Genomic DNA, 18,963 nt, shown 5'->3' with positions numbered 1-18,963 from the left:
CTACTTAATTTTTGCTGTGAACAGGAGTTATCTGTTGTGGTGATGGTTTGGGCAAGACAACAAAAAGGGGATAGGTAAGAATGAACGCAGCAAAAAGCTACAACAAAGGAGGTTATAATATCTTTTAAATTCTTTTATTGTATTCATAATGAAAGCTCAGGATGAAAGAGAAAATTGCTACCTTTCACTAAATAACTCTTCGACCAGAAAAGTTTTTCAACTTCCTAACAAACATTTCTTGACTCATAAAATGCTTCGCTCTCCAGAAAATGAAATTACAAGAAGAAATGCCAGAACAGTAAAAAAAAAAACCAAACACTCTCTTCTTTTATTTACTATTTCTAGGGCTTTATTCTATTTAAACTTAGGGAGAAGGAAGAAAAGCGTAAAAAGGCAATTAGCTTTCAAGCAAGGGGAAAAAATTTTCAAATATGACATTCAGTCATAAAAATATTGCATTTGCTGTAGCAAAAGGAAAATCAAACCACCCAAACCCTCAGGTCTGGAATGGTGATCCTGAAGTGACCAATATGCTTCCAGGGAAAGGCCAATAGAAACAAACTACACTGCATACTATGGATTGTGCAGTGCAGAGGAAAAATTGTGCAAAGAGAAAAAGTGCTTCCTGACCCTTGCAGCAATCAGCTTACTCCTTGAAGCATGAGATTTGATTACCTTCATCTCAGTGGGCACAACCATGAATATCACTGTATACCTTCTAATGCCCAGCACATTCTAGCTGAGAAAGGAATGACAATATAAGAATTTCTAGAGCATTTCAATTGTGCAACCTGGGCAATAACTGCAGCAAGAGATCTTTAGCAAAAACATGCACAAACAGCATCAAGTGCATGAACATACAATTGCATTTAGATCTTCTCTTCTGAGGAAAAAATATCCCGCAAATTAATTTTACTCTAACAAATCCTGTGATAATTAAATTCCCATGCCAGAAAAGCAAATAAACCCACACCCAAAACCAAAAGCCCCAGTGAGGATATTTATCTGACAGAAGCTTTAGGACAATCCATACATAGGTATTTGACATGTGGCATATACCCCTGTGGTCTGTCCTAAAACTTGAGTGCAGAGTTTTGCAAAAGCCCCAAAAAACACCCTCCATCAAAACAATCAAATAGGAACATTGGCAGTTAAAACATCTATGTCCTGCTCAAAAATACACTGAAAAATACGTGAAGTCTGACATGCCTTAACTACAGAAGAACTTCAGGCATGCAGTGATAATGGCTTATGAACATCTTTAGACTACTGTTCTGTTGGTAGCACTGTCTTTCCCCTGTGCACACAGCATTAATTTATCATTTCTCTGACAGCTACAAGCCTCTTCACCAGATTCAATACTAAACAATTTTATTTGAACCTGTATGGAAAGAAGGCAACAAATCCAAGAAGTTGTACTCATTCTGTGTTAATCAGATAATATGGTCCAGTATCATTTCCCACCAGGAATGAAAGTCTTAAGGGATGCTGAGGGTAGAAACAGTGTCACATGCTGAGCAGAGGTGCAGAGAGCTGGACACTGTAGGCACAGATCAGAGAGCATTAGGGGCTACTTAAGTGAAACGGTGAGCTTCTTACTCATGACAAATACTAGGTTTAATGAACTCTTAATCTCCCATTAAATTTACTAACTCCAGTTCTGGAAGGTCAAAGGTTTTCTGGATCTCATTTTTAATTTTTACATTTACCTGCAATGTTACTCTCTCCCAGAAAAGCTGGCAGTCTGTTCGTGGGTATTTCTTCTCCTCTGAGCACATATGACATGTACTAAAATAAGAGGGAAGGTGGAGGTTACCTCAGCTTTCATAGTTACTAAGAAGGAACTATGGCCTGACCTTTTCTCCTCTGTAAACCTGTCAGTGTACTGGGAATAAGGAGTGTCAAAGTACCTTACTGTACAGGAAGAGGAGGATTGACTACTGGGTCACTGTGTTCCTGTCTGATGTCATCTCCACAACACAGAGGACAAAAAGAAAATCCTCTTGTTAACCAAGATATACAAAGGAAGCTATTACTGCAGAAATCAGAATTACTATAGAGTTTGCTAAGATGAGTGCCTGGGCAAGTACTCATTGAAGACATTCTATTCAATGCCTTTTTAACAGCAACAGTAGCACAAGATTAAAAAATTTATAGTTAAATATCCCACTCTTTCCTGATTCAGAAGTTTTAGTGACGAGGCTTATGGATATGTTGCATTCGAGCTTCCATGTTACTAAAACACTACACCAACCTTCCTCTTAAGTTTTACCTCCTCTACTCTGCAAGTCCACCTCTGTAAAGCAGTTACCATATGCTCAACTCACAGCTTGCACTTGAGCTTTCTCTATTTACACAGGATCTAAACATACACTTAAATGCTTTGCTGAAAAAGAGATGAATTTTCAAGTCACGGACAAAGTCAAAGAATTAAGAAGTCCAAAACCTTGACTTGTGGACATACAAAAGTAGAATGGCATGCCTTTAACACTGTCTTGTGAGTTCTTGCTGGGATGAATGTGCGCTTGAGAAGACCAAAAAGAAATGGCAAAATGTCTTCTTGTTGCCCAAGGGTATTTAATACAGCAGAGCGCAGGGAATATAATCAGCATTAAAGTGCTCTTCATAAATAATGGACAGTCTAGCAGCTTTTTTCTACTCTGAACTTTAAAAAAGTTTCTACTGCTGAATATTTCATGAGCAAAAGGTCATTTATTGTGGCTTTTAAATTATACAATTCAAAAACTGTTAGGAAAAAAAGTTCTGTGTTGCAATGCAATAATGGTGAGTTTTGAGTATCTGGAGAAACATGGGCAGCCTTAAATACATATTTTGAAACCTACCATATACAAATTAATGGGGACATCTTTGCCCTGAACTATAACTACTGATTTTTAAGATGTCCAATCCTATTCAGTAATACAGAATTTAATCTTGAGTGAAGATTAAACATGAATGTACATTCTCCTGAGATGTCAGTTCTAGTTTGCATTTCTTATCAAAATATACTGCTGATCACAGGTCATTTAAGATGTGCATCTGTGACAGCCATTTCCAAGAACTCTATTTTAGGGACATTATTTTAAAGGTGCATTTTATTACAGCCTTCTAAAATGACAATTAGAGTTCCACATAAACAAAACCATTAAGGAAATACACTGGTGAACAGGTGAATTGTCAAGATGAGTTAGAAGTAACCTTAGCTCTGTCCCCTGTGAATATAAGGCCATGACACAGTCCTATTGCTGCATCCAGAGACAGATGTTCTGTGGGTGTAGATCAGCATGACTTTACAGAAGTCAGTTGTGCTACATCTGGTTTCTATCAACAGAAGCACCAGTACACTTCTCCTTAGCATCATAACATTTACAACATCCCACACCTCTAAATGACCACCACAGGAGCCTGATGCACATCAGCACACAAAGCATGCCACAGACTTGCAGCCCCAGTAACACCAAAACAAGTGGCTTCTGAACACTAGCAGGTAACACCCCTTAGGTAGAATCATCCTCAGGGAACTTTTCAGTTTTCTTTCTAACCCCACACTTCCAAACCATAGAGCTACTCTAACAACAACAAAAAACCAAATGAAAACCACACCCCCCCCACCCAACAAAAACCAAACAACCAACCCACAAACAAAACAAAAAACAGATTTAAAATATAACAATTCAGTTGTTCTTAAAACTAAGATATTTTCTACATATGGTAACTGAGCTCCAAATCCTCTTATTTTATTCACAGTCCCCACTTTAAAAAAAAACAGATAAGGAAGAAGTTAAAACACGAAAGGAGCTATCTTCAGAAGTCACAAGCAATCAAGACAAGCAGTACCATACATGGCAAATCATGTACATACAGCCTCCTGCATACAGATGACAAACCTGTCTGTGGCAATAAAAGAAGTTTATTTATCAAATGACTTATGATACAGCAAGAAGGAAATCTGAGACACCTGGCTAACCTCTAGACCAATAATCTTTCTTAGCAACAAATTCCAGTGAAAGTCCCATGGAGTGATGGGACATGCATTAAAACACCATGTACAAAGCTGTTCTTTGGATTTCAGATATTTTTCTGTGCATTTGTAAAAATAAAATTGATCTTTAGCACTTATTTCAAGTAGGCTTACAGCTTTGTTGAGATCATATGTCCCTCCTACATCTACCAGCAGAAAAATTCAGACAGATCTGTCATGCGTGATTTAGCATTAGACACCTCAACTGCAGCAGTAAGGTTATTTTAAAGAGTCGTGTCTGCTACAGTCTGAACCTTATACAACACACTATCATTGCCAAACATCTAAAATAGTTGCTAAACTCTTTATTTATAGACATAGTGAATGTGGTCCTTAATAACTCTGGTTTACTTAGGATGGTATTCAAAAGCCAATATTATCTCATTTATCTGGGTCTGTCAAACACAAATGTAAGTTTGGAAGCTGCAAGAAATACACAGGTTTTATCCTGGACCATTGCACAGAGACAGATTTTTCCTTTGGTCAATAAATTCTCTCAAGACATTACATTTAAAAAGTTCAAGTGTATCAACAGCCAAATCATACTTTTAAAACAGCTTTTGATGCCTGTTGCAGAGCTACTAGGAACAATGATACTTATGGGCTCTCTTGCTGCCTTTTACATTGCTCTTCTCTCATTACATTTCATGGACTTGGGTGTAAAGATAAAAGATCTTTATAAAGGGAAAAAAATTCGAAAGGAAGATGTCTCTGAGGGAAGTAAAGCATCTCAGTTGTGCCCCCTGCTTCTGCAAGGAGAAAACAAAACTTGTTGGTAAAGCTTGCCAAAACAGATGGCAGCTGGATCCAAAATTACTGATGGGTAACTAAAGTTTATACATATTGATAAACACCAACACTCTAGACTAATGAAGATACAGACATGCTCTTCTGTTTGATAGTATCTAAGGATTTGTCAAAGGACTGTAATTGAAGCCAAAGACAGCTTGTTTACTCTGTATTAAAATACAGGATTTCATATCACACTTTTAGAGTAAATGATACATCTAGCACCTGATAGTTAAATAGAGCTTCAGATATCTAAGAGAAAATGAGATGTGTCAGTTTAGATGAGCAATCCCACAAAGAATGACCATGATACTTATATAAAACCAAGCTATGGCCAAGGTTGTGGAATGGAACAACCATAAAGTCTCCTACACTGAATCACCCGATGGGGAACTGACTCCTCTAGAAATTGTGCAGCTTCCCTGCTTCTTATAGAAGAGAGTCAAAGAATAGGTGCCCATTTCCCCTCTTCCACCCTCATCCCTGCTATGCCACAAACTAGTAAGAGAAAGAAAACAGACATAGTCATTCTGAGTGCCAGTGTTCAATGTGTAACTATACCAAGAAATGCTTCTTGAAAGAAAATTCTTGCACTGAAAAAACTCAGGTGTCACTGAACTCACTCCACGGTTCTTAGACGCCAAACAGATCAACTTACGTAGCTCTCCTACTTTCAGAATTTCACACAGCATCTTTGTCAGCTCAATGCTGCTTCGGCCAAATGGGCACTCGTGCTTGTCTTCTCGACTGCTGTTCTCCAGGACAATCTGAAGGTGGAATCAAAATGGAAAATAATCAGTTTGAAGAACCCGTGAGTTGCAACACCGTTCTCCACATCCAACGTTTACAAGACATACCAGTCTGAGTTTACAAAACTGTATGTGGAATTTAGAAAAATGTATTTTCATGTCTCTTCCACAGTTAAATGACCTATGTCATTTATGTCCTGGCCTCAAACTGAAAGAGAGTAGGTTTAGATGAGATATTAGGAAGAAATTCTTTACTGTGAGGGTGGTGAGGCACTGAAACAGGTTACTTAGAGAACCTGTGGATGCCCCATCCCTAGAAATGTTCAAGGCCAGGCTGGATGGGGCTTTGTGTAACCTGGTCTAGTGGAAGGTTTGCTTGCCCAGAGAGGTTGGAACTAGATGATTTCTGAGGATCCTTCCAAGCCATTCTACGATTCTGTGTCTGAGGCAGTCAGCAACACAGAAGCAATGCTGCTCCATGACCAAGTGGGAAGTTTTGCCATTGCTATGCAATGTTGCTGCACCACCCATGGCTTAGAGAAACTGAAGTAGAAGCCAAAGAGAAAGAAATAGTTTCCTTTTAAATGTGCTGGTTAAAGGAAATTAGGCAAAATTATTGATAGGCATGAACACACCTAGAAGGATCAATAAAACCAAACTGAGACGGAATTTTCATAGTTGGATTCAGTCTTCAAAGAAGGCTCAATTGTTAAAATCAAACATAAGCTCACAAAGGAAGAAAATGTCTGCGTTCTCTCTATTATGAAAAGAATTTGTGTGCATGTGTAAAACATTTCAGGGAAATAACACTCTTGTATCAAGCCCATGAATGCTACAAAAAAGACTGAAGGAGAGCCTTTGCATTCTCTATTGAGTGGCACTGTAAAATAAATGGGAGAAAATAACTCCTTCCACATTTTTATACCCATTAAGTTCTGCCATATCTGATACAGTTGAGATAAAGTCTTCCCTGGCACTACAACTAAATAAGAAATAGAAAGTTATAAAAATACTATAGATTTCACTGAAGCGTTTTCACTGAGCCTGAAAAAAGAGCAAAATAGGGGCTGGAAAAAAATGAAATTGTCAAAAAAAATTTGCAGTAAGAATTTTCTTTGCAGAACAAACTTTGTCACTTTACAAAAACAAAAACCACATCCTAAACAGTTGGTGTGTAGCCTTTGAAATGAATTTCAAAGGTAAGAGATTTTGCCAAGCACCAGAGAATCCCAGAGGATCTCTAAATTTTTCTCACAAACAGGTGTTTAGACACTGCTCTCTGCTCTGCATTCCTTCTGTCTCGTTAGCTCCCATCTTCACCATGGTTTTTGTTTGTTTGGCTTGTTTTTGTTGATTGTGGACTTGTTTGCAGCTTTTACTTGTTTGTTTTAAATTTTTCAATTTTTACAGAAAAGAAAGCTTTGCAAAGGGCTTCAAGGCTGGAATTTTACCTAAAACCAGGAGGAAAGGTAGGAGGGGAGGAGCAGTTCAGTGCTGGATGCCACTGAAACTTTTCCCTCACTCCCCAGATCTTGGTTTTGACTGTTTAGGTCTAGAAGCCTTTCCTGTGAAGCTGTTACAAGTGGGAAAAGAGTGAAAACCCTATGGCAAGCAAGAAAGTTATGTGCTTCACACAACATGCCAAAGTCCCTTCACCAAGCATCTGTTTTAGTCCTGCTGTACAAAGGGCAGCCTCTAGCTGCTCCTAACCCATCACGCAGGGGTGTAAAAGGATAGATGCTCTCTGTGTTATGAGAAAGCATGATCTCTTTCTTGGTTTTGTTTTCCAGTGGTGGTGATGTTTCCTTTGCTTGCTTACACTTCCCACAGAAGTGTCATTAGGGATATGATACATACTTTACCACCACGAATTTTTACTGGTCTTTTCCAATATTACAGTCATGTTCCAGAGTCTGCCAAGAGGACTTTTCCTTCTAAAAGTTTTGGTTTAAATGACACGTAATTGCTCCATGTCATCTCTGGGTAACAGTAAATCAGAGAAACACCCCTGCTATTTTTGTTTTACGTTGCTGCAGCCACTGTTCAAGAAACATGTGAATATGACTTTATATTCTGGATGAGTCATCCTGCTTCAGTCTCTCTCATGGAGGATAGTGCTACAGTTCTACACCCAAAAGCAGCAGCAATGACAGAGTAGCTCAAACACCATAGAAAGCTGTGTGTCTCAATACCTCCCTAAGATCACTTCTCTTGTTCTTTTTATTACCCTGTTTTATCTCTCACATAATAAAACATAAAATCTGCATACTGGAGCAGGGGGTTGCTTCGACACAGGTTTAGATACAGCAGAGAAACACTGGTAATAAAATCAATGGAGAGGCAAATTGAAAGGGCAAGGGGGAGGGAAAGGGAAGCATTGGGATGTATTCCTGCTCGCTTCTGGCAAATGCACTTTGTTGAATCTCACATTAACCCAACATATTAACATTTCATGAGCACATAAATATTTAATGGTGACACCATATATGCATATAATGTAAGACAGAATTACAGCAATCAATAAGAATGCCAGAGAAATAGTTAAGGCACTGTGTATTGCTATACAGCAAATTAAATGGCAATTTGAGTAATCAATATGTAAAGCAGTCTTGAAATGATCCTCAGACACAGTCTCTACAAGCATCAGTTTTTTTAGCATTTGCTGTACAAAATAAAGCAGTGCTGCCATGTTACATTTCTTTAAGAAAGGAAGATGGACAGCCCTTTACTGCATCTAAATATCCGTAAGCAAATTTGACAGATATGGATCTTCTGCAAGAAACAGCAACAGTAAAAAGGGAAAGAAAAAAAATAGGTTCGTATAAATATCCAGAAAAAAAACCATTCCTAGTCTTGGCAACAGATTTACAACATTCATTATTATATTTGTAGTACTCTTTTCACGACATCACGACTCATATCCTGTTCCAAAATAAAATGCTATAAATAGAGCTGATAAGGGCATGATTTTAATGTTATTTCCTTTATCACTCTGGTTACAGAGGAGATATAAGAAGGGAATGGACATGTTCACTTCATAAACTGGTGAAAACAATGCCAGGAAAAGAAACATAATACACAGCTCAAGACAGAAAATACTTTTTTGTATCTATAGAGCATACTCCTGGCTTGAGTCACGTTTCTATCACAACAGTTATTTTACCATTGGAAGGAAAGTAGCGAGGAAGTTGCAAGCCCACACAAGCTTCCTTTAAATGGAGGTCTATCATTAATGCTCATTAAGTGCTCCACCCCATTATCTTCCTCCTCCTCCCCATCACAAATCCACAGTGAGTGGATCCACCAGACATTTCACAATCAGCAGCTACAGTGATGAAATTTTGCTTGGGGAAAATAAATATTTAAAAGCAGAGACCATGGACATTGCAGTAGAACTCCTGGCACCACAGAATCATTTAGGTTGGAAAGGACCTTTAATATTATCCAGTCCAACCATTAACTTAGCATTGCTAAGTCCACCACTAACTAAGTGTAGTGGTTTGGTCCAAAATACTCATTACTGTTTATCTGCTGTGAGATAAGAATTAGGAGAAATGCAAAGCAGGCACCAAACTTGAAAGAATATGAAGAAGTTTATTAACAGACCTAAAAGAAGGGGAAAAAAATTATACCACACCTTCAGAACTCTCCTCCTCCCCCCACCTTCCTCCTTTCTTCCACTGACAATGTAAAAAGACAACCCTTAAGATGTTCAGTCTGTTTACCACTGCCATAATAACCTTGTTCAGTCCATTTAGAAAGAGAAGTCTCTTCTTGCTCATGCTATGAAACCATTATCACAACGAGACAGCCGCCCACTTCCAAATATTGTTCAGTCCATTTAGGAAGAGGAGTCTCTCTGCCTGCGTGTGAGTCCTTTCCCCCGACTTGCAGCTTTTCCCGCAACTGCTTTCGAGGGTCCACTCTTGAAGTTTTTTGGGGTACAATTTTAAGGTTGAGCCGTTCAGAAACAAAAACAGAGGCCCTTCTCCTTCCCTGGGAGCAAAGGGTCTTCCTCATCTTCATCGTTAGGACTATCTCTGGAGGATCTCTAGGAACTGAGGTTTTCTCCTATCCCATTTAGAGCAAAAGTCCTCATCTGGTCCACCTCTAGGAACTGAGGTTTTCTCCTTTCCCGTTTGGAGCAAAAGTCCTCATCTGGTCCATCTCTCCCTGTCCAAACTTCTCATGAAATTACAGCTGCGTCAGCATCTGCCTATCTCAGCGCAGGTGCTTTTGCTCACAAGTTGAACACTCCACCCCCCAGATCTTCATGAAATTACAACAGGATACTCTGATATATCATAGCTTTACAACAGAATTTCAGCTTTAAGCATCTCCTCTTTCTCTTCCCTCAGGTTTCAGCTCTTCACAGCAATAAAAGGGTTAATCTCACCTAGGCCTTGCAGCTGTGTGGCTTATCGCTGTTGGTCACCTGGCCTCTGCCGGACAGAGGTGCCGCTTTGCTGAAATCTTGGCCGCAGTGGAGGCGGGGGGGGGTTCCGAGCCGCTCTGGCTGCCCACAGCCCTGCTGGGGGGGTCATCCTGGAGCCGTGGCCTGGCCGGGCCTGGCCCAAGCAGGGCCTGGCCGGGCCCGCTGGCCCCCACACGGGGCCCGCAGCCACCTGTGCCAGCACCAGAAACAAGAGAGGGCCTGGGGGGGGAGTTTGTCTATTCTTAAGTGTGGATCACAGAGGCGGTCACAACTTTAAGTGGCTTAGAGAATTGTCCATATTCAAACTGGCCAGCTGATAGGTCCTGTCAGTTCCCAGAGGAAGCTGTAAGCACCCCTCAGCAAGGACATCTCTTCCGGGACTATGCTTGCTAACCTATGACACTAAGCCATGTCTCTCAGTGTCTCATCTACATGCCTTTTAAATACCACCAGGGATGGTGACTCAACCACTCCCCTGGGCAGCCTGTTTCAATTGTTGACAACACTTCCCAAGATGAAATTTTTCCTATTATCCAACCTAAACCTCCCCTAGCACAACTTGAGGCCATTTCCTCTTGTCCAATTGGTTCTTCCTTGTGAGAGGAGAACAACTCCTACCTTGGTACAACCGCCTTTCAGGCAGTTGTAGAGAGCAATAAGGTCACCCCTGAGCCTCCTTTTCTCCAGGTTAAACACTCCCAGCTCCCTCAGCTGTTCCTCATAGAACTTGTTCTCCAGACCCTTCCCCGACTCTGTTGCCCTTCTCTGGACACGCTCCAGCACCTCCATGTCCTTCTTGTAGTGAGGTGCTCAAAACTGAACACAGGATTCAAGGTGTGGCCTCACTACTGTTGAGTACAGGGGGATGTTCACTGCCCTGGTCCTGCTGACCACACTATTGCTGATCCAAGCCAGGATGTTATTGGCCTTTTTGGCCAGCTGGGCACACTGCTGGCTCATATCCTGTCTTCCTTCAGTACTATCTTGACACTGGTCTACTTGGCTACCCTTTATTCTGATACTATGAATCTGCTTCTGCCAGGTTTGCCTTTCTTCAGTCCTTGCGAAGTGACAGAATTGGGTAGGTCAAACATGGAAAAGTAGCTTCTAATACTCTAGATGATATACAGTCAAAAAACCAAAATGAGCTCACAGTACAGGAGTATTAAATTCTGAAGATCCTCTTCTGTTCCTCTTGTGCTTTTGATCAATACTGCCCATTACCATGAGGCAAAAAAAAATCCACCATAATGTGTAATGTTCAACAACAGCATTTTTTTTTCTTTAGGGGAAAGCAAAAAAGTCCAGACAAAAATCTCAATAGAAAAACAAAAGAAAAGAGAGGGCAGGCAGGAAAAGTCTGAGTGATGTTCTTTAAAAAATAAACAAGAACAAAACAACAGCAGCTCAGAAATGGAAGAAAAAAAGATTAAGTGAGTGAGAGAAGCATAGAATACAAAGAAAATGAAGAATTAGATGAATTGACTAGCAGAGAGGAGAAAGGAAGAGGTTTAAAAATGCTTTTTAAAAATGTAAGGAGGTGAAATGTTTAAGAAATCGTTGTTACCCATTTTCTTGACAGTTCTACAGACGCAACTCTGTAGCCTGTTAAGGCACGGAAATAGACAGTATTTGTAGTAGAATACAGTTCTGTACAGTTTTTATTATTTTGAATTACCTACTATATGCATCCATCTATCTATGGAACTAAATCCAGCTGGTGTCCAGTCACAAGTGGTGTACCCCAGGGTTCACTATTGAGCCTAGTCCTGTTGAACATCTCTGTCAATGATTTGGATGAGGGGATCAAGTGCCCCTTCAGTCAGTTCACAGATGATGCCAAGGTGGATGGGAGTGGTGATCTACTGGAGGGTAGGAAGGCTCTGCAGAAGGATCTCGACAGACTGGATGGATGGGATGAGGACAACTGTGAGATTCAACAAGGTATCTACTCATGGCCTGGCCATAAAATAGATTTAAAAATTTGTTTTTAAATCTAATTTTTATTTTCTAAAAATAAATAAAACTTATAATAAAGAAAATAAATATATAAAATATAAATATGCAACATAAGTAAATAAATATACTTAAAGTTATTTTTGAGTTTAAAATCAAGTAAATTTAAGTATCATGCCAAGATCACAGAGGAATAATGCAAATTCTCCAGCAGCAAAAAAACTCCTAACAAGACACCAACCTCAAAATCAAAAAGATTTTCTAAATTTATGGCAGTGTGCCTTTATGATTTTCCATTGAATTATTCATTGAGTCTGTCACTACCTCAGGAGCTCAAAATAGACCCTCAGGAAGGCAGTGGACTAAGTGAAGGATTTTCCACACTTGACTACCAGGGGTTTAAAAATCTGTATCAGGTTCAGTAATGAAGCTTATACCTGCAACTAAGAGTTAATGACTGACAAAAGGCAAAATTTTGAAGACAGGTATCTCCAAAAACTTCCTCATCAAAATCCAGGAGGCTGAAACGATGAGACAGAAATATTTCTCCTTCACTGGGAAGAAATATCGGCTTAGCCAGTCCCTTAATCCTTCACATTAAAGATGAAATTGTCTCAAAGCATATTGCCCATGGCAACTGCAGATGTAATTCTCAGATCCCTGAGCCAAAATCAGAGCTTGGCAATGAAACAGAGATTCATTGTGATTAGGAAATAAATACAGAACTGAAAGGCAAGATCCACTGTAGCTGCATTAATACTTCTAATAAGTCCCACAGCAGGCAATTCAACGAATATTGCTGCACTATTAAAAAGGAGCATTTCCACAGATCAATTTTGTAAAATGATCCTGTCTTAATAGAGAACAAGCTTTGTAGCATTTTGCTGCAGGTTAATATCAAGAGGTTCAGAGAGCTAGTTAGTAGAGATCATAAAAACCTCCTTAAACCCAAAATGAAAGGTCAAGCAGCATTTAAATAACCAGAAAATGCAGGGATTCTCTTCCTTTTCTTGACAGTGCTTTTCTTTTTCCTAAGCCTACTTATCACATATAGTAGGCTTCACCATTCCCTGTTTAGGTGCTTTAGGTAACTTTAAAAAGCAAGTCCTTAGGATATGCTTCCTGAGAAGGGTAAGAGACTCTCCTGCAGACAGACTCAGTTTCCATTCATCCTCATCACCAAATTTGCTTTCTTCCTAAGGTAGCTTGTCATTTGCTTCAGCAACAGTCTTCTTCCAACATCCTTCACTCTGCACTGTCCCCTCTGATGCTGTATTTTTAATTTCCCATGCTTCCTCTCTCCCTTATCTCACTCTTCCTTGATGTTCCTGAGTCAATATAGAAATTTCTCCTGGCAAAGCTAAAATAAAGCAACAGTTATTTCTGCCTGCCTCTGGAAGACACTAGAATTGCAATTTAAACCAAGATCTGAAAGAAAAGTTGAGACCTTCCACAGATATTGAAAAATAAGAAGAAAGGAGCCACTGACATGAGATGGCTTAACATTTCCAAAAGTTGGGTTTTTTTCTGGAAAATTATAATGAAGTTATACTTTTAAAACAAATTTAGTGCCAAACTATCTCAAGCTAAATATGCATGGTTTTGCAGGTGCTCACCTAGCAGTAAATTTTATTCCTCACACAAACACCTTAGCATGAAGCATGATTTTAATTTTTATTTTCCATCTAAAGATAAATATGCAGTGGTTTGTCTTGTATCTTCCTCCTTTCTTTGCCACTCTATGAAGAACCAACCAAATAATTGTAAAGCTTGATGGTAAGGCCCAAGATGAGAAGGGTCCGCTGCCCTTTCATCTTCAGAACAGCACCAGGATGTGCTCTTCACTTGGCACAGTCACAGGTATGTGAGAGGGATTTGGCGTTGAACTGGTCCAGTTTGAAAACTACCAGCCAGGTATTCCTCTGCCTCTCTCTCCCACAAATATAAAGCAGCAATGCTTTTCCTGAAGGTCTCACCTTGTTCACCAATGGCAGAGGTAGAAGGTAGAAAACTGCAGTATCTGCAGAATATAGCAAAGTTTTGAATTTTCTTTTCTTTCATAATGTAAAACAGGCCCTATGGATGCCCTAATATTATTGTGGTATGGCTATATGAGAAAAACATCAACCTTTACAGCACATCAGCAGCCAGACTCACATCACAAATGCCCTGGACACGGAGTAAACCGGAAAACCTTTGACAATCCAGAGCTGGTTTTCTCTCCTCATGTATCCACATCTCAGCTTTGCAGGTGGAGGGACTGTGGCTCCACAAAAACTAGGCCAATCTTTATATGCTATTGCTGCAACACATGGTGTGATTCAAAACCTTTTGAAGACAGTTGCTAGACTTGCAACAATTTCTTTGGATCAGGACATCATTTAGGCAAGAGCTTCCATAAACTTGGGAAAGTTTAGGTGTGCTATGAATGGTGGAGAGTGATCTGAACACATGCAGGACACATAAGATGCCATATGTATCCCCCTGCACATTCCACACAGGGCTGTGCAGAGAGTGCCATGACTCCCTTACAATTGTCTTCCTCAGTGCTAACTTTGCATTTATGCTGCTAACAGCCACTCCAGGATTTTGCCTCTTGAACTGCAGAGGGAACCATCTCAATTCTGCTGCCAGTGATGGAGGCCCTCAGGGCATGTAAAGGAGAAACATTGTGTGATATTTGGGAAGGAACAAAAGGGAGGCAAAAAGACCCTTAGAGACCGAGTGGATGGTAAGAACAGAGAATGGAAAGCTTGGCAGAGGAAAGACAAGAACACATTAATAGGGAGGGAACTTGGCTTAGGCAATTAGGTCTCTTAGAAAACTGCATTCCTTCACGCGCTCACCTGGAAGACTCATGTGAAAAAGCTCACTTTTCTCTCTACCTTCTACAGAACAAAAATAAATTATATCCCTTTCCCTATGGCAGAAATCAAGCTTAATTTTATTTCAGAAAATGCTGAAGTTACATGTTGGACTCCTTGTATCTGATCAGGATAGAGTGAGTAGGCACGAGGAGACTTTGTGAATTGACGGAAGGATGTGTAGGCAGCCTCCTATACAACAACTGCATGGGTTAGAAAGTATACGGCAGACAGTCTGACTGTGACTCAGCCCATTGAAGTTCTGAAAGGTCTCTGCAGGATGCCAGCAATCTTCCTGCCTGCATCACTGGCACTTGCAAACAGCACCTGCTCCTCCTCTCTGATTTCTGAAAGCTTCAAATGCAAAAGAGCTCCCTCCTCAGCCTCCCCAAATGTAGCTGCTGGGGAAGAAGTGTCCCTGCATTATAACTGTGTGAATAACCAAATCACCAGCTCAGCAAATTCAGGGGAAGGGGGATTTTCTACTACTGACCAAAAACCAAGTCAGCTTCTAATTTTCAGGTAATCAAAGTAAGTCTTGGTGCAACCAAAGTCCACATTTTGGGTCTTTTATTTGAAACATTTTAATAACTTTAAAAAAAAATTTTAAATGCAAGGACAGAGAATCTAAGAGCATACCACTAAGTATCTTACATGTCGCTCACAAAATTGTAGTAGCATTGGATCCATTATAAAATACACCAAGGGATTGATAAGCCAAAATTTTCAGCATGGATTTCAACACTGCTTTCCCACCCTGGTGATAATATTTTATATGGAAAATTTTGCATTCAATATCAAACAAATATTTGCATCAAATAGATAAAATCAGTGGGAACAGGCATAAACTTCTTCTTCTGCAGATGAGACTTGAATTTCAGACTAGAATAAAATGATATTTCTTCCTACAAATGAAGAGTCTGCTAATCTAATAAAGGGCAAAGAACTGGACATAAACTTAGGCAGCCAATTGGAATGAACCCAAAATAGGTGACCAGCCAATGTTCAGACACAAAGCTGCTAATTTTATGTGCATTTTCTGCCTGAAGCACCAATCCCTTGTGCTTAAACAAAATGATGAGACACAGTATGTGTCTTCTCAAGGCAGAATCTGACCCCAAAGCAGCAGTGAGTCCTGCTACAATATAGCTGGTCAGAAACACAGAAGAAAAATATAGACGAGCCACCAATTTGTCAGTCATTCAAAACCAAATTCATTAGAATGAGAATTTTTTTTCTCCAGAAAAATTAAAAGGCACATTGTTACAAGTTATCAGTAAGAAAAATTTCAAGATGTCTATACTGAATAAAGTCTGTCTTCAATGGTAACTTATAGTTTTATTTTTAAAATTAGTAGAATGTGAAGCTGAAGTAGTTTTGGAAAGGAGTAAATTGAAACTGGGGGAACATGTGACTTGTCTGCTACTAAAGAACAAAAAAATTATCTGTCACAAAGCTTTATTCCAATCATTTTCTTCTCTGTTAAATTTAATTATACACTCTGGCTGTCCTATAATTATGGAGCTTGGGAAGCTGCCAATTATTTCCTGTGGAAAATTTTAAAATTTCTTGCAGAGATTCAACACTGCTTCCATCAAAGCATTCCATATACTAAGTCATCACCTTTTAAAAGCCAAGCCTCTGATGATAATGATTGATTATTTAAGTGCAACATGAAAAAAAACCCCGCTGCATATCAGTCACTGATAGCACCTGACAAATTTAAAAGAGAAAGAAAAGATAACTCAACAGGAAACTAATTCAATAGGACACTTTTTAAAAATCCAAATGATAGCTAACAACACCACACAGTCAAAGAGAACATGTTTTTTTCCTATTCACTAAGCAACCTTTCTACTGGAGGCTCCAGTCATCTCGTACGGCAAACGAAACCCTGAGATTCAAGATCTGTTAACTCAAAGTTTGTATAAACACTGTGTTTATCTGAAGGAAGACAGCAAATAAAAAAAAACATATTACTGCACTTTCAGGAATAAGTACACAAGGGGAAAAAGGTGAATGAAAGAAGTGAATTGTGGGGAAGGAGGTAAAAAAGAAAAAAACAGGGGGGGAAAGTGTGGTTATTTTTGTTTCCTCCTTCACCGTGTGCCACCCATATTTTCACCCTGAAATGCCTTTTGCTTTCAAGATGCAGTGTTACCCATCTGCTCCAGTGCTTTCACACCCATGTTCTTTAACAAATTGCAATTGTATTTACTCTTCCTACTTTAGTGTGCTAAAGTACATTAGTTTTCTACTGGTCTTTGAAGCCCCACTGCCAGCCCCCAAAAGGACACTTCAGTTTCAGATATCCTTCCAATCCAACTAATCCATTTATTATGCAAATTACTTCTATGCAGAATCTCTTATGAGAGGCAGAACAAGGATTGAAAAGGGAAGAGATTACCCATTGACTGTATTCTCTCCTAACTTCTGCTTATCCACTATTTTCATTAACGCAAAAACTAAGGGTCATGCAGCTGGGGCATCTTTAGAGTCACAGGTCAGACTGCAGGGAACTGTGCTGCCCATTAAAATGCAGCACTGCCAATACACTCACTGAAACCATTATGACTTCCTGATAGCATCCCTGCTTAATACACCACATTCTATCAAGGAAAACTTCAGATATTCCCAGTTCGTTCCAAACCAGCTCTGATTTTCAGCCTCAATTTCTAATTACTGCATAGCAGAGATAGTATCTGGGACTTAGGAATTAACCCCATGGCACAGGAATCAATTGCACTGCAAAGAGCCAAGTTGAAAATAATCTCTCCTCCTAGGAACCAAACTATTTCCTAGTATCAACAAGGAAAAGAGAAGAGCTCCTGTCAAACAAGTTTTTCAAGCTGCAAATGTATAGCTGATTGTATAGCTAACAATTTCCTGTGGAAAATTTAGCTTGACCACAGGAGGAATTTTATTAGGGTACAGGAGTAGAAATACATCTGAAAAAATAAGCAAGGTCAACAGGCTGTACAAGTAGAGCAAATTGGTGTTGTGGGAGCTTTGGGAGCTGAAGGCCATGAAGGAAAGGAAGTGTTAGATATAAAATAAGGAACTCGAAAAAGGAACAGGCACATCAGGGGCCACAGGAAACTACGGTACACCTGTTAGTAAGTCAAGGAGATGAAGAGATAGAAAGTAGGTGTCTTTTGCAATCAAAGACTATCAGCACTGTAGGAGTTGCACAACACCATCATCTCAGAGGTGTTCCTACTGTGCCAGCAATGCTGTATAAACACTAAGCAGAACTCCTCAGAGTGGTGGATAGACTAACATACTCCCAAAGCACATTTACAGTCCCCAAAGCAGCTTTAGGCAAGCAATTGAATCTGAGAGTGCCTCCGTAAGGCACTTCTAGTGGATGTGTACTCTTTCTCAGGAGGGAAATACACGAAGCACTCAGGCACTCTCCTAACAGGAACCATGCAGGAACAAAAACAGGCAGCTCAAAACAACAAAAATTCTCAGTAATGCAGCAGCAAAAATACTGCATTATAAAAACAAGGCTGAGCCAGCAGCAAAATCCTTTCCAAAAAGTGGCTAATTACGTGCTTCACTGAATCCAATTTTTAAGACAGCATTTGCAACATGAACATGAAAAAATAAGAAAAAATTGAGAGATGCCAATGAAAGCTCTATTTCAACAGAATTTCTGTCCCCTTTCAAATTTTTCAAGCTTCTTTAAAATGTGTCTGACTCATTTGGAAGCACTGGCTACCTCTAATTCTCTAAACTTACAATTTTCAGAAGAAGTAAGAAGTAACATAGTCCAGATCTTATAAAATTTTAATGAGAAACAGTAACCAATTCTCTTTTTATAAACAAAAACACTATTCAGCATAGTTTATCCAGAAAACATGTTCTTTGTTCATTACCTGAGATATCCTTTCATTTCAGGGATTTATAAGGATTGATAAGCACTGTTTTATTGCATATTACCACCGTGCCTTTTTTAAGAGTTATTGCTAGATTCAGACTGAGGAGAAAGATCCATTTAAAGAGCAAATCCTACAATCTCATCATCTAGTATTTTGTCCATGGATTTCGGCAGGCCCCTTGCAAACCTGTTAGAGCTTTGACACCAATTTACTTTTAACAGAAAACAGATGATAATATATATTAAAAGCTCACTCTTGACTTTTA

At 39.4% G+C, this 18,963-nt stretch overlaps 1 protein-coding gene across 4 annotated transcripts in view; it reads right to left on the bottom strand.

The window, feature by feature from the left end:
- ELMO1 (engulfment and cell motility 1) overlaps positions 1–18,963 on the bottom strand; it is a 305,632-nt gene that overhangs the window by 143,457 nt on the left and 143,212 nt on the right. For all 4 annotated transcript variants that reach the window (XM_032105001.1, XM_032104994.1, XM_032105017.1 and 1 more), the window contains one exon: positions 5,469–5,577. In XM_032105001.1, coding sequence (XP_031960892.1) covers positions 5,469–5,577 — 109 coding nt within the window. The remainder of the gene's footprint in view (positions 1–5,468; positions 5,578–18,963) is intronic.

Source organism: Corvus moneduloides, chromosome 1 (assembly GCF_009650955.1).
Source record: "Corvus moneduloides isolate bCorMon1 chromosome 1, bCorMon1.pri, whole genome shotgun sequence".
In the NCBI taxonomy this organism is placed as follows: Eukaryota; Metazoa; Chordata; class Aves; order Passeriformes; family Corvidae; genus Corvus; species Corvus moneduloides.
Note: the sequence above shows the minus strand (reverse complement) of the source record. Positions and strands in the feature narration are given on the sequence as shown.